The sequence below is a fragment of the Chelonoidis abingdonii genome, chromosome 11, assembly GCF_003597395.2.
Source record: "Chelonoidis abingdonii isolate Lonesome George chromosome 11, CheloAbing_2.0, whole genome shotgun sequence".
Lineage (NCBI taxonomy): Eukaryota > Metazoa > Chordata > Testudines > Testudinidae > Chelonoidis > Chelonoidis abingdonii.
The window spans coordinates 21,944,724-21,960,853 of NC_133779.1; the positions used below are offsets into that span (position 1 = coordinate 21,944,724).

The 16,130-nt window shown below is 60.1% G+C and overlaps 1 protein-coding gene and 1 non-coding gene across 2 annotated transcripts in view; both read right to left on the minus strand.

Moving 5' to 3' along the window:
• Positions 1 to 1,361: 1,361 nt before the first annotated feature.
• On the minus strand, positions 1,362 to 1,493 carry LOC116828334 (small nucleolar RNA SNORD10). The gene has a single exon (XR_004374510.1). It is a non-coding gene; the product is annotated as a small nucleolar RNA SNORD10 (small nucleolar RNA).
• Positions 1,494 to 11,494: 10,001 nt separating this feature from the next.
• The window catches only part of SENP3 (SUMO specific peptidase 3), a 19,041-nt gene continuing 14,405 nt past the window's right edge, over positions 11,495 to 16,130 (minus strand). The window contains 2 exon segments of the mRNA XM_075071333.1: positions 11,495 to 11,996; positions 12,423 to 12,473. Coding sequence (XP_074927434.1) covers positions 11,886 to 11,996; positions 12,423 to 12,473 — 162 coding nt within the window. The 3' untranslated portion in view covers positions 11,495 to 11,885.

The window sequence follows — 16,130 nt, forward strand, 5'->3', positions numbered from 1 at the left end:
TATGGAGGAGATGGGTGCCATCTTGGAGGAGACTCCTCCATACAATTCCATGACCATTGCACAGCTGGGGTGCTCTAGTGGAAGAGAACCCAGGATCCTGGCTCTCAACCCCCAACACTTTCCCCCCACAGAGATCTCCCCCACCTCACCTCTCTCCTCAACATTGATGTAAAACTGCCGGTCAATGCACATCCAGGACAGTCCTGCAGCTTCCTCCTTCTTCACCAGGATGCGGGACTCGGCTCCTCCGCATAACTTCTTGGTCCCCTATCCAGCACGTCCATGGGCTATCAGTGGCCGACAGGAGGCACACCTGTGGGTGGAAGGTGGGGGGACAGTGGAGAGGGCGCTGGCCGCCAGCCTGGGCCCCACCCAGAAACTCCCCTGCCTACCTTCAGAGCTGTTAGGCATCTCCCCCTGGGTTCTAGACCCTCTACTGTGGTTCTAGCTCCCATTAACTAGACACTCTGCCCCTTGGCTTGCAGACCCTTTCCACCGGAGTTCTAGCTCTCCATTAAGAGCACCTGCCCTCCTGGATTCTAGACCTCCTCTAGGTCTAGCTGGTGGCTCAGCTCCCCACTGACGGAGTGCTCCTCCTGGTTCTAGACCCCTTCTTTAATGTGTAGCTGTAGCACCCCACCCACTACCCCCAGATTCTAAATTCCCTGCCCTACCCGTCCCACAACTGACTGGACCCCTTTGGGTTCGTAGCCCTCCCTACTACTGCCAGTTCTCATTTTCCTTTTACGGACCAGCCCGGCCTCGGGTTCGAGCTCCCCCCTCCAGTTCATTCCACTGCTCGCTTGGGGCTTAGCCCCCCACAACAATTCCCAGCTCCGTCGTCATCGTCCTAGCCCCCTCGGTTCTAATCCTGCAGCTGGCGTTCAACTCCCGATGGAATAAGGTTGAGTTCTAGTCGCTACCCACTCATCTGGTCTTGCCACTTTCCGGAACACCCCTGCCTCCTAACAACCTAGATCCCCACAGTTAACACCTCCTCGTCCCCCAAGTCTAAGGTGCCCCATCCTCCGCCCTTGGATTTATGGAGGTTCGCCTCCAGCCAGCCCAAAGCCCGGGATGACCCCCTAGTTCTGGTATAACTTCCTCCCAAGACACTGGTCTTGGTCCGCCCAGATTCCAAAGCACACCTGGGTGTTCCCCGGGGGGGGCTCAGCTTTCTGGAATATATGTGTCGTAAATCTGATCCTTGAAGCCCCGGAGCTGAGCAATCTCCGTCAGGCCTCGTCCAGCAACGAACATCTTAAGTTGAATTGGGAGTGCTGGGAGAGGCTGGCTGTAGCCTGATGAGAGCTGAGGAGTAGCCGGCCCCATGGGATCGAGCCAGACTCTGTTCTCAAGATAGTCTTCGGGATAGTTCTGATCACACCCAGAAGCCCCTGTGGCCAAGCCCGACAGCAGAACGCCTAGCAGGGGCTTGAAGACCAGGCAGCATCTGGATCAGTGTACACGCATGGCGGGATCCATCACCGAACAGATACAGGGTGGGCCCCACACCGCCATCCCCACCTGCCCCAGGGGGCACCAACGAGAGGACCGCCCCCCTCTCCCCCCAAAACTTAAAAACAGGTATCTCCTGTTCAACATGTCGAAGACACGGGCCGGAGTTCCCCACAATGATTACTGGGGGATTCCATCTGCAAGCTTTTGCACCTCAGGCCCGGACGTTGGTATTCTGCCCCAATACAGGCGTGGCCTACGAAGCCCCATGTTAGGCCCCCGAGGCGCCATCACGACCCTTCGGATCTGCAGCAAGAAACGTGAGGCGTGAGCGGCCAAAGGCCAGGCTTTGCCCCAGATGGGCTGCCATCCCAGGACCCTGACAGCCGTGTGACCCCCCGCCTGTGAACCAGCGACAGCACCGCCCAGATACCTGGTCTGGATGAATGGGGCTCATTTTCTCTCTCCCTGCTAGATTTAAGAGCCGCGCCCCAACCAGACGCACCTCTTTGCCCCCCAGGGTTAACAAGGAGAAGCAGGTTCATCTGATGCCAGAGTAACCATGTTCTTACCTAACCACTGGGGAGGGGTTGGGAGCCAGGACGCCTGAGGTTCTCTCTCCGGCATCTTGGTGAGCCTCAGTGGGGGCTGCGGGCCAGGACATCCTGAGATTCTCTCTTGCTCTGGGAAGGAGTCGGGGTCTGGTGTGAAGCAGGTGGGCTGGGAGCCAGGACTTCCTGGCGTTTCTCTCCCCAGCTCTGGGAAGGGGAGGGGCTGTGATCCCTTCTCACACCCGGGACTACCCTAGAGACGCCGTGTCAGGGTGAGGCTGGCTGAGCCGAGGATTGCCTGGGTCTCTCCCTGACTCCTGGGAGGATGGGGGCTGGTGGTTCAGAGGCAGAGGGGAGCTGGGAGCCAGACTCCTGGGTTCTGTCCCCCTTAGATGTCTCAGTTAAGAAAGGGAGCTGGGCAGGGATCTACCGGGCTGAGTCACTGCTTTACACGAGTCGGGGCGCGGCGGAGCTGCTCTGTCACAGCCAGCTCAACCTGCTGCGGCAACTCCCGGTGGGCCAGCACCAAGGCCTGTGTCGCCTTGTCGAGGTCCACTCATCTGCTGGGAGGATAGAAATGGCGAAGGTCGGCCGTCTTCCCAGTGCCAGACTGGCTTGTGCAATGAACATCGGTAACTGGAGAAGACAAGACGTCACCCCAGTCACCCGCCCTTGCCCCAGAGGTGCCGGCACTCAGTCACTGAAAACCCTCGACAGCCGTGTGCCCCAGAAGAACCAGCCACAACCACCGCCCCAGGAATCTTGCGCTGAGGGATGAAATGAGGGCATCGTCGCTCTCCCCGCTGGCTAAATTTCCAAGAGCCTCGCCACCAACGCGGACGCCTCTTTGTCCAGTAAGCAGGGGAGGGGGAAGAGTCCTGTCCGGGGTCGACTGCCCAGAACTTCCACCCGCCGGGATGTATCGCCCCCTCCCCGGGCCCGGACTCACCCTTGATAACAAGAAGAATGGCTCGCTGCTGGATGCGAGGCTTCTGCAAACCCATTTATGGCATAGATTCCCCGCAGCAGGACTCCGACAGGTTCATGTCTCCAAAGCGGTAACATCTTCATTCCAGTTGCTCTGAAAAGGGGGGGAGGACAACCGGCCAGCAGGGGGTGTACCCTTTTCATTGTCCCCTGTCGTCGCAGCTCCCAAGCCCCTTGGACTCCTGTCTTACCCCCCCCGCCACCATAACAAATCTCTCTCAGCCTGCCCTCCCAACAGTAATCCTTCTGTGCTGTGAGTTACCCCCACTCATCTCTAGTGACACCCCATTAGCCACTTCCCTACACCATGCAGGCCCCCTTGTGGGAATCATCCACCTCCTGCCCCCCCAATAAGGCACCATCCACCACCTGCCTCACCTCAAAAATAAAGCCTGCCACCAAGCCCACCCCCATTGCTCCCACATACATGCCCCATCCCCCCCCTTGAGCCTGTTGAAGCCACATCCCACACCTCACAGCTGCCATCTCCCTCCCCCTTCCCCCAAACCTATTCCTTGCACAACTCGGCTGCCATGTCCCAGACCCCACCTGCCCAGCGCCCAGCCCCTGCCACCTCAATGTGCCATCGGGTCCTTCCCTCGGGGCATTGTCCTCGAGATCTAGTAGAGGGGGAGAGAAGCGGGGTTTAACCAAGACCCGAGAACCAACACCCCCCTTCTGCCCGCTTCTGGTCCCGGCTTCATTCACCGCGAGCTGCCCCCTCCCCCATCACCTGCCACGTGTCAATTTTAGAGATGCGAATCAGGGGCCCCCGTGTCACCCGTCTGCCCCCCTCAGCCTTTCCCCCTGAGCAGGCAATCCCCCCCCCAAAATTCCTTTGTCGCCTCTGCCCACCTAAACAGCCATGGGTGCTCCCCTCCCCAGGCCCGAGCCTTAGTGGGGGCTTTAGGGCCTCACCTACACTGGGGGCGCGGCACAACCCACTCTTCTATACCTTAGCAGCCCCCCCCCAAGCCCCCACCGCATGCCGGGTTCGCATGCCAACACCGTCGTCACCCTGCCCCCTCCGCGCCCCGTTCCCTCCCCACTTGCCCCGCTTCCCCTCTCCCCCACTGCCCCCCAACTCCTCGCTCCCCCCTGCTCTCCCATCCCCACCTCCCCCCCAGCCTGTGGTCCCCCACACACCTGTCACCCTGCCCCCGCGCCTCCCTTCTCCCCCCAACTTCCCTCCCCCACTGCCCCCCTTCCCCTCCCCCCACTGCTCCACCCACTTCTCTCCTTCCCCCCTCCTCTTCCCATCCACCACTGCCCCCCCAGCCTGTCCCCCAACACCTGTCACCCTGCCCCCCCCCGCCCCCCTTCCACCCCCCCATCCCCTTCCTCCCCCAACTGCCCCCTCCCGCGGGAGCATCGCCCCTCCGCCCCGCCAGGCGCCGATCCGGAAGTGGCCCCCCCCGTAGGCCTCGCTCCGACCCCGCCCCGCCGCCGCCGGGCCCGCCGGTCCACGTGCTCAGGCTCTCGCGTCCCTCCCCCCCCACCGCGCGGAAGTCCCGCCCCCTCGCCCTGCCCATTGCGGGCGCGGGCGTGACGTCACGCGCAGTGCCGGATGCCGAGCGGCAGGACAGATGGAGGCGGCCCGCGGGGTCGCCCCCCCCCCCAGGGAAGAATGGATCGCGCCCATTGCTCCCTCCCCCCCACAGCTCGCGGATGGCTCCCCCAGGAGAAACTAACCCGCATCCCCGCAACCCCGGCCGTGTGGTGCCATACTTGTGCCCCCGAGAACCCCCCTTCGGTATAAATGGACTACTTCCACACCCTCTCCCCGCCCAACCGCAGGCCAGATGGTTCCGTCCGGAGCCAGACCGCATCCAGGTCTCCCACCTCACAAAAATGCGTCGCTCCCCCTCCCTCAGCGGGATGTACCGTCCATCTCCCCTGCGGCGGGCTAAACGGCGCCCCCTCCCCCTTACAGAATGGTCTCGCACCACCTTTCTCCCCCTTCCCCCCGCCGGGGCCCGCATGGTGTCCGCTCGCGTCTTGTAGAGGAAGTTTTAAATGGAGCTCGACCATTCCGCCCTCGAAAATAAGGATGGAATGGCCCATCCAAGACGACACCCCCCGCCCAGCAAAACGGATGGTTACCGCCCGTTCCTGAGCGCGATGTCTGTACGTGCGTACCTTGTGGGGGGGCCGATTCGCGGCCTAAACGCTCTTCTTGCTATTATGTCTCGCCCACCCCCCCCCGCCGCGGGGATGGTTCGGCCCATGGAACCCCCGCGAGCAACCCACGGGGGCGGAACGCCGAGTGGTCCGCGCCCACCGCGTGTGAGAGCTGGGAAATGGTACAGCGATCCGGGGAGGCCTAGCCGGCGCGCGCGCGCACTCACCGGCCTCTCCAGACTCGCAGGACCATCCGGCAGGATCCTGCCCCGACCTGCTCGCCCTGGCGTTTAATCCCCCGGCAGCCCCGCCCCCGCTCCCGCTCCCATTGGCCGGCCCGCCCACGCCCCGCGCCATTGGCTCCTTTTCCAACAGAGCCCGCCTCCCGGCCCCGCTCCCATGGCCGCCGCGCCCGGCTCCCGGCCCTGGTGACGTCCAACCGATTGAAAAAAAAAAAAGAGGTGTGACGTCAGGACCCTGCCACCCCCCCTGGCATTGGGCGGCGCCCCCCGCGAGCGAGGTGAGTCAGGCGCAAACACGCCGCAGCGGCGATGCCGAGGCTGTCCGCCCGTCCGGCTCAGGCGGCCCAATGGCCGGCAGGAAGGGCGGGGTAGACGACGAGCGAAGGCCGGCAGGGGTCGCACACGTGGGTGGCGACAGGCTGCGCCTCCCTTTGGCCCCTCTCGCTCCCGGCTGCACGTGACCCCTTCCGGCACCCTACCCAGCCCCCGGCCCCCCCCACCAGCCCCCCCATCCCCTCAGGGCCCCTGGATCCCCCCCTCAAACCCCCAGCCACAGCCCCTTCGAGATCCCTCCCACCACCGCCCCCCCTTTGGCATGCCCTCCGCCTACCAGCCCCCCGTCAGCTGGGGGGCAGCTTTCTGAGCAGCTCCCCCATCTGTTCCCCCCACCCCAGCTGGTGCCTGACCAGAGCGCCCGCCCCACCCTGGGTTCCCAGAGGCACCTCTGCCCGCCTGTTCCCCCCCCCCCGGGCAGACCACAGTCACACCCCCCAGAGCCAGCTTGGCCCGGGGCCCACTTGCTGGATGGCTCTGATGTCCAGGGTTGAGGGGGGCTGTGCGTGTCTTGGGATGTGGCCCTGCCCTAAACCCATTCAGCTCAGGGCCGGGGGGGCTGATGAGAGCAGAGCGCCTGGTGGGGCCATAGGCGCATGTGGGGGTCTGGGATTGTGGGCCCTGAGCCGGGCACCCAGGGCATGCAGTGAGCACACCCGTTCTCAGCTCTTCATCCGGCTCCCCGCAGCCCCACGGTGCATCCTCCCCCAGGGAAAGGGGAAATCGAGTTGAGATCAGTGACCTGCCCGCTGGCGTTTCTCATCCTACCAGTTCACCGAGCAGCGACTCTCAGTTAGTGGCCCCAGCAGAGGACCCGACAGCCTCAGGCCAGTGGAGCTGCCCTGGCTCGGTCTGCTCATGGCTTTATAAATTAGGCCCGTGCCTTTGAATCTCTGGAGTGAGCTGCCCTTCCCCGAGCATTAACGGAGAACCCCCGGGCTCAGCGGCGTCGCTGTGGCAGGGTGGGAAGGAGTGACCAGCTCGGGGTAACGTGTGGCCCCGAGCTGACAGATGAGAAGAACAACACAAGCGAGGCCCAGCCCCCCATCCCGGAAGCCGTCAGTTCACCTGCTGTATCCCCACAGACATGGCTGCCCACCCCAGCTGGGTTAGAAACCGGGGCCCTGGCTTGCCGGTGGATTTGGCGCCAGGCGATTACCGTGGGCCACCATCAGTCTGCCGGCTCCAGCCGGGGTGAGTCTATGGATGGATTATAATCGGGGTGTGCGTGGGCTGCCACCCACTGGCCAAATGCGCTCAGAGGCTGCCAGGCGTCTGCTGGATGCCAAGGCAGAAAAGTCTGGGAAGGTAGATCACTGCTTCGGTGAAATATTTCCAAAGCCGGTGCATTTGTGTTTATAGACGTTTCTGGCCCTTTTAGGTGAAAACCACTGCGTTGCGGTCCTTTGGGTGAGGTGATGCTGTTTTCGGATCGTCTGTCCCGGGCCGTTGAAACATTACGTGAAAGATGAAAACCGCCCGACGTCTCCAGCTGCCCTCCGGCTCCGAACCCAGTGCGGTAGCGCTGGCATAGGTCCAGCTAACAGGTGACCCTGGCAGTGCCACAAAACGGGGCCAGGCTGGTAAACGAAGAGTGGACTGAATCGCTGGATGCCTGGGTTTTCCCTAGCTTTGGGAGGGGAGCAGGGGCTAGTGGTTAGAGCAGGGCGGGGACCCACATATCTTTTTCTGCAGCATTCCTGCCTGGGCAGTCAGTGCTCATTTTGTGTGACTGATTATTCCTTACGAAGTGAGGTGCTCTGCACTGGTCCTGGTTGAAGTTCATCCTCTTTCCTTCAGACCATTTCTCCGCCTCATTCTGAATTTTTAAGCCCATCCTCCAAAGCACTTGCAACCCCTCCCAGCTTGGGTGTCGGCTGCAAATGAGAAGTGTTCTCACTACGCCATTATCTAACTCATTAGTGAAGATATTGAGCCCAGCACTGATCCCTGCAGGAGCCCGCTCGTTAGATCCTTCCAACATGACTGTGAACTGCTGATACCTCCTCTCTGGGAACGGTTTTCCAACCGCTTCTGCACCCACCTCACAATTGCTCCGGCAAGGTTGCATTTCCCTATTTTATGAAGTCGCGTGAGTGAGTATCAAAAAATCTTACTAACGTCAAGATAGACCCCGTCTACCGCCTCCACCCTCGTCCACAAGGCTTGTTACCCTGTCAAAGAACGTCATCAGGTTGGTTTGCTGCGATTGTTTCTTGACAAATCAGAATAATAAACTATCAGGGTTGGAAGGGACCTCAGGAGGTATCTAGTCCAACCCCCTGCTCAAAGCAGGACCAACCCCAATTAAATCATCCCAGCCAGGGCTTTGTCAAGCTGGGCCTTAAAAACCTCTAACTCCATGCTGACCATTATGATTACCTTATCATCTGCTAGGTGTTGACAAATTAATTCTTTGCTCTGTTATCTTTCCGAGTACTGAAGTTACGTTGGCTGGTGTTTAATTCCCCGTGTAGTCCCTAGATTGGCCCTCTGGACTCGCTCCCGTCTTCCAGGACTTTTCGAAGATCCAAGGGGCCAGCTATCTCCTCAGTCAGCTCCTTGAGTGGTCTCGGATGGACTTACATTAGCAACAAGAAGAGCGTCAGGGCAAGCGTGGGACCCTTACTGAATGGGGGAGGCAACCTAGTGACACATGATGTGGAAAAAGCTGAAGTACTCAATGCTCTTTTTGCCTCGGTCTTCCCAGACAAGGTGAGTTCCCCGACTGCTGCACTGGGCAGCACATTATGGGGGGAAGGTGAGCAGCCCTCAGTGGTGAAAGACCAGGTTAAGGACTATTTAGAAAAGCTGGACGTACACAAGTCCATGGGTCTGGATCGAACGCATCCAAGGGTGCGGAGGGAGTTAGCTGATGTGATGGCAGAGCCGTTGGTAGTTATCTTTGAAAACTCGTGGCGATCGAGGGAGGTCCCGGACGATTGGAAAAAGGCAAATGTAGTGCCCATCTTTAAAGAAGGGAAGAAGGAGGATCCAGGGAACTACAGCCTCACCTCAGTCCCTGGAAAAATCATGGAGCAGGTCCTCAAGGAATCCATTTTGAAGCACCTGGCAGAGAGGAAAGGGATCAGGAACAGTCAACATGGATTCACCAAGGGCAGGTCATGCCTGACCAACCTGACTGCCTCCTATGGAGGAGATAACTGGCTCTGTGGATGTGATATATCTTGATTTTAGCAAAGCTTTTGATACGGTCTCGCATAATATTCTTGCCAGCAAGTTAAAGAAGTACGGGCTGGATGAATGGACTATAAGGTGGATAGAAAGCTGTTTAGATTGTCGGGCTCAACAGCTAGTGATCAACGGCTCCATGGCTAGTTGGCAGCCGGTATCAAGCTGAGTGCCCAAGGGGTCGGTCCTGGGGCCAGTTTTGTTCAATATCTTCATTAACGATCTGGATGATGGGATTAATTGCTCCCTCAGCAAGTTCGTGGCTAACACTAAGCTGGGGGCAGAGGTAGATACGCTGGAGGGTCGGGATAGGGTCCAGAGTGACCTAGACAAATTGGAGGATTGGGCCACAAGAAACCTGATGAGGTTTAACAAGGACAAGTGCAGAGTCCTGCCCTTAGGACAGAAGAATCCCAGGCACTGACACAGGCTGGGGACTGACTGGCTAAACGGCCGTTCTGCAGAAAAGGACCTGGGGGTTACAGTGGACGAGAAGCTAGATATGAATCAGCTGGGTGCCCTTGTTGCCAAGAAGGCTAACAACATATTGGGCTGTTAGAAGCGCTGCCAGCAGCTCGAGGGACGTGATTATTCCCCTCTGTTCGGCACTGGTGAGATCACACCTGGAGTATTGCGTCCAGTTTTGGGGCCCCCACTACAGAAAGGACGTGGACAAATTGGAGAGAGTCCAGCAGAGGGTAGCGAAAATGATCAGGGGGCTGGAACACATGACTTATGTGGAGAGGCTGAGGGAACTGGGATTGTTTAATCTGCAGAAGAGAAGAGTGAGGGGGGATTTGATAGCAGCTTTCAGCTACCTGAAGGGGGGATCCAAAAAGGATGGATCTAGACTGTTCTCGGTGGTGGCAGATGATGAGACCATCGCTCGTTGTTCTAAGTTGCAGTGGGGCAGGTCTAGGTTGGATATTAGGAAACACTATTTCTAGGAGGGAGGTGAAGCACTGGAATGGGTTCCCTAGGGAGGTGGTGGAATCTCCTTCCTTAGAGGTTTTTAAGGTCAGGCTTGACAAACACCGGGCTGGGATGATTTAGTTGGGGGTGGGTCCTGCTTTGAGCAGGGGGTTGGACTAGATCCCTCCTGAGGTCCCTTCCAACCCGGATATTGTATGATTTCATCAGGCCCTTGATGACTTGAAGACACCTAACACCCTGAGTCATTTTTAACTCGTTCTTTCCCTGTTCTAGCCTCTGCTCCTACCTTGTGTTCGCCACGTGGGATGTCCAATCACCGTGGAACTTTTTGGTGAAAAGAAACAAACAAAAAGTCATTTAGCATTTCCGTCATTTCAACATTTTTGGTTACCATTTCTCTCTCCTTGTTGAGTAACAGGCCTACCCCCTCCTTGGTCTTCCTCTTGCTTCAAATGGATTTGCTGAATGTTTCCTCGTTACCCTTTATGGCTCTAGCTCGATTGATCTCGTTTTGGGCCTACTTTTGTCCTTAGATACTTGTTTATATTCATCCTTCATCATTTCACCTAGTTTTCAATCTCGTGTTTCGAATCCTTGAAGTTCTCCCAGTTAAGCCAGGGTGGTCACCTGCCATACTGCTACAACAGTTTGCTCTTGTGCCTGTCATAACATCTCCAAAAAACTGCCAACTCTCTCGAACCTGAACTTGCTTCCCGCAGGATCTTACCTTCCGCCTCCTTGAGTTCGCTAAAGTTTGCCTCCTTGAAATCCCTTGTCTTTATTATGCGTTGTTCCGTCCTACCCTTCCTTAGAATCACCAGCTCAATCACTTCTTCCACCTTCAAATTCTTAAACTGTTCCTCCCCATTGGTCAAAATCACCCCTGAGTTGCTTTCTCCACCTTCTGAATGAAAAAACGGGCTCCAGGGCAGTCCAAGAATTGGTCGGATCAGCCGTCCCCTGCCACATTATTTTCCCAACAGACGGCGCGGTCGTCAAAATCCCCCATGGCCACCGAGTCCCAGCCCTCGGCTGAGTTTGTTAGTTGTTTGGAACTCTGAAGAAGCTCGACGTGGCCTTGTATTGGATTCTCTTTCCTTCGCGGTTTCAGGGGGAAGGCGTCCGTGCTGTGCTCAGCAACGTGGGCACCCCGATCACGCGGGGGGTGGGCGTCTGCGCAGCACCTGACGCAATGGGGGACCCCAGTCTCGTTCTGGGAGGCGGTGTGTCTGTGCAGCGCCTGGCTGAAAATGGTGTCCCATTCCCCACCCTGGTGCTCCCCCCAGCGGACATTCTTCCTCCAACGGCCAACGCGCGGAGAAAATTCGCTCCACTTCAAGGGGGCAACCCAGGGGGAAGGACACCCCTTCCCTGCAGGACCCACATTTCAAACCCAGAGGATTCTCCAAAGAAAGGAAGTTTATTGCCCAGAACAATTTGCTGCCGCATTATATATATATATATATATATATATATATAAAAAAATGCTTGTTTCTCATTTTCAAGCCCAGTGTATAAACTTGTCGTCCCCCCCCCCGCCCCCCCCAACATACAACTTCACTAACACAACCCCCCCCCCCCCCCGGGCAGAAGAAAAGGTGGGGTTTGAGATTTCCAACCTCATCTCCCCGCCCCCCCCCCGGGAAGAAATGGCTCCTCCCTCCTCCCCGTAGTGACACCCCTCTCCCCAAAGCCGGTGTCCCCAAAATTCAGGGGTAGAGGGTGTATTTACCATGAGCCACCCACCCCCACCCGCCCCAAAATGTAACAAGGGAAACTGGGTTTAAATATGAAAAAAATAATACAGAACCAGGGGGAAAGGGGGAGGCCCCCCCAAAGTAAAAAAAGGTCCCCCAAAAGTCTGGTTGGCGGGGGGAGCTGGGATTAGCTGCTTCCCTCACCCCGGTTTGAACAGTTCCAATGCAACAGAGTTAATGCCCCTTCCCATGGCCCATCCTTCCGGGGTTCGGGTTGCACCCCCCCCACCCCCCAGAAGCAGGGGGGGGAGGAGGCGGTGTCCGCGTGGGCCGCAGCCGGAAGGGAAGAGGTGGGCATGTGGGTGCGCGACTCACACGCTGAGTTTGCAGTGGCAAAGCTCCTTGTACATCTGGCGCCGTAGCTTCGGCATGTCCTGCTGGGTGAAGGTGAATGCCCGGCCCAGGGCCAGGAACTTGCAGTACTGGGGGGGGAGGTGGGGGGGGGAGAAGCAGAGTTAACCAGGGGCAGAGAGAAAAGCTTTCACCTCTAGGGGGCGCCGGCTCCCACACGGCCCCAGGGCAGGGACTGGCTGGCTCGGGGGCAAGGAATGGGACAGGGGCCTGCCCCCTCTAGGGGGCACCGGCTCCCACCCGGCCTATGGCGGGGACTGGCTGGCTCAGGGGGGCAGGGGCCTGTCAGCTCCCATCTAGCCCCAGTCTTCATGAGGGGAGCTTGTCGGGTCTCAGGCCAGTTCCTGCAGTGAGGGGAAGGCATCCCTGCAGCCTCCGCTATGGGTGGGGATGGCAGGCTTGGGGGGGCTGCCAGTGCACACAGGGGGAGATCAGGGATATGGGTGGAGAGGGCGCAGTGTCCCCCCAGCTCCTTCCCAGCCCCAGCCACCGCTCACCTGCAGGACGAAGGCCCCACAATCGCTGTCGTTGTTCTGCCTGGCCACGTTCTGGGGAGAGGGGAGAGGAGGGTCAGCCAGGTCCAGCAACCCCCCCGCGCCCCCCAGCGTGAGAACAGAGCTCTGCCATTGGCTCAGGAACCCAGTCCCCGCTGCTCTAGCCCACCAGCCCCCACCCCTCTCCCAGAGCCAGGGAGAGAACCCAGGAGTTCTGGCTCCCAGCCCCCCCTGCTCTCACCCACCAGCCCCCGCTCCCCTCCCAGAGCCGGGGAGAGAACCCAGGAGTCCTGGCTCCCAGCCCTTTCTGGCGTCCTCCCCTTTCGTGACCCTCCAGGTGCTTCTCGCTCAGCTAAGACCCAAAGATTAACCAGCGTTCATCGCTAGGTTCAGAGTAACATCCCCACTTGAGCTCGTGTCCGGGGACATGGACGCCAGGCAGACCAGCCTGCCATGCGGAGGGTGTTTGATTGAGGATCAGCGATGCCAACACTGCTTGCTTTCATATGCAAAACTAAGACGAATCCAGGCTCTGAGCAAAGCATCTGTGTATTAACCAGCCGCCCACCTCAGAGTTAGCTGCATCTCAGCCCCTCACGCTGTCACTTCAAGCTGTTCTATCCGCTCTCTCGCTCCCCCCGCCCAGGTATTCTGGATGAAGTTACTTCAGGCCTACTGGACAGGCCTGATCCCGGCAGCACGGCCGAGGTGTGGAGAAAGCTAGAAGACATTTCCAGCAAGAGTTTTCCACGCCACAGAGGTACCTGGGGAGGGGTTAGAGCGGGCGGGGGAGGCTGGGGGCCAGCGGATTCCTGGGTCTCCCCCGGCTTCTGGGAGGGGAGTCGGGGCTGTGGAGGTTGAGGCAGGGGTGCTGGGAGCCAGACTCCTGGGGTTTCTCTCTCCGGGCTCTGGGAGGGGAGTGGGGGTGCGTGGGTTTTAGAGCAGGGGCTGGTGCGCCTGGACTCTGGCGTTCTCTCCCTGGCTCGGAAGGGAGTAGTGAGCTGGAGGTTAGAAGCGGGGCTGGGAGCCAGGATCCTGGGTTCTCTCCCTGGCTCTGGAGGGAAGTAGGGGCTGGTGGTTAGAGCAGGGGAGGGCTGGGAGCCAGTGATCCTGGGTTCTCTTCCCTGGCTCCGGAAGGGGGCAATTAGGCTAGTTGGGTTAGGAGCAGGAGGGCTGGGAGCCAGGACTCCTGGGTTCCCTTCTTGGGCCTGCCTCACTCCCCCCCTCCGTGCCAGGAAAGGACAGTGCAGCAAGCTGATGCCAGTGCTACCAGCGCATTGCCAGGCAACGCCATGGTGAGGGGCTTCCGGCCTGTGAATTACAAGCGCCATGTGCTGACCATGGACGACCTGCAGCGCATTTTACGGCCCCAACTGGCCTCAATGACCAGGTGGGCATCGGCAAGGCCACTGGGGGGGTTTGTGGTGGCCAGTACTATCTCAGCGCGGCGAGGGGTCGGGATAACAGCCGCCCCGCGCCAGAGGTGGCCGATCTCAGCACCAGGCGAGGTCCCTTGGTACCCGGCTGCCCGCACCAATCCAGCACCGGGCAGGGGTGGTACCTGTGTAACCAAGCTGGCCGCCCCAAGGTGACCGCCAATCTCACCACGGGTGAGGGCTCCCCGGGTGAATGGCGCCCCGCCCCAGATGGTGTCCGCAATGCTCAGCCCAGGCGAGGGGTCCTGGGGGTAACCGATCGCCCGGCCCCAGATGGGCGCATCTCAGCACCGGGGCGAGGGATGGTCCCTGGGTAACTGGCCGCCCGCCCCAGAGTGGGCGCATCTCAGCACCGGGCGAGGGTCCCTGGGTAACCGGCCGCCCTAGCCCCAGAGGTGGGCGCATCTAGCGCAGGTGAGGGGTCCGGAGGGAGTGTTCGGTGCCGGCTTAACCCTCTGTCCTCTCTCACTGAGTTTGTGTGCTGCAGGTATGAACATGTCGGTACCTTGTCTGGATACGGTGCCAGACAAGTGAGAGCCCGTTACCTTTTACTTTCGGGATGAGCGAGATGTCTTTCAGGAACCGCCACTAGGACTGATCCTCACTCCAGACCCTCCCAGCCTACCGGCAACATTCCCCTGGTATACATCGGTCCTGCCCCACCACCTCACAGAGACTTGAGTGGATCAGAGAACCCCTGCGCTTTCGGGGAGGGGCTGCGACATGGTGTTTTAGCAGAATGGGGGGCCGGAGCCAGGCGCCTGGGTTCTCACCCGCTCTGGAGCGGAAGTGGGGGCTGGTGGGTAGAGCAGGGGGGCTGGGAGCCAGGCTCCTGGGTCTTTCCGGCCTCTCGGGAGGGAGGGGGGCTGGTGGGTTAGAGCAGGGGGCGGTGAGACAGGACGCCTGGGTTCGGTCCCCGGCTCTGGAAGCGGGAGTGGGGGGCTGGTGGGTAGAGCCGTGGGGCTGGGGCAGCCCCCACCTGGGGGAGGGACCCGGCCTGGACTGTTGGGATTCTACAGAGCTCCTTCATCCCCAGGTCCATTTTCTTCCAACAGTTTTTTCTACGATAAGCACGAACCTGGGTTACGAGGGGGTGAAACGCTGGACAAAAATTGAGTGTGTCGGGGGAGGTCAGCGCTGGCCCCAGTGGTGGCGCTAGGGGGCGCTGATGGGCAGGCGAGCGGGGCAGGGCTCAGCAGGGTGCGCTCTCCGCTGGCGCAGGCCAGGCTGGCGTAGGGGGCCACTGGGGGCAGGGAGGAGTGGCCGGCTGACTCAGTGCAATGTCGCGCCCTTGCAGGTGGACATCTTCAACAAGGACCCTGACTGCTCAATTCCCCATCCACCTGGAGTGCACTGTCCCTCAGTTCTGTGGACTGAAGCAGAAGAGCATCACGTACTTCGACTCGCAGCGAAACTCAACCGCGCTGCCCCAAGTAACAGGCAAGTCGGGGACGGGGAGTGGGGCAGGGCCTGTCCTCTCTAGGGGCGCCGGCTCCACCCGGCCCCAGGGGCATTGGAGTGGCTCTGGCTCAGGGGGGCCGGATGGGGCAGGGGCCTGTCCGCCTCTAGGGCGCTGGCTCCCACCCGCCCCAGGGCATGGAGTGGTGGCTCAGTGGGGGCAGGGAAGGTGCAGGGGCCTGTTCCCCTCATAGGGGGCTGCCATCGCACCCTGAACTCCTGCCAGTCCTCTCAGGGAGCCCTTCCCCGCTGAGTTCACCCCCTTTATGCCTCCTCCTGCCCCCTCCCTCGACATCTGGAGGTACCTTCAGGGCTGAAGCAGACCAACGAGGAATCGGCCGGACGTCAGAGATGGCTGGAGGGGCTCCTTTAGATGGTGAGCGTCAGACTCCTGGGTTCTCGCCCGGCTCCTGGGATGCAGTGGGGGCTGGGAGCAGACTTCCTGGATTCTGTCCCCAGCTCTGTGGGGTGGAGTGGGGCTGGTGGGTTAGCCGAAGTGAGGGTGATTGCGGAGCCAGGGATCCTGGTGTTCTCTCCCCGGCCTCTGGTAGGGAGTGCTGGGGCTGGTGGTTAGACTAGGGGGGCTGGGAGCCAGGACTCCTGGGTTCTCTCCCCGGCTCTGGGAGGGGAGTGTGGGCTGAGGGGGTTTAGAGCAGGGGGGCTGGAAGCAGGACTCCTGGGTTCTCTCCCGGCTCTGGGAGGGGAGTGGGGGCTGGTGGGTCAGAAGCAGGGGGGCGGGAGCAGGAACTTCTGGGTTCTCTCCCCGGTTCTGCGGGGGAAGCGGGGGCTGGTGGATATAGAGCACAGTGGGGGCTGT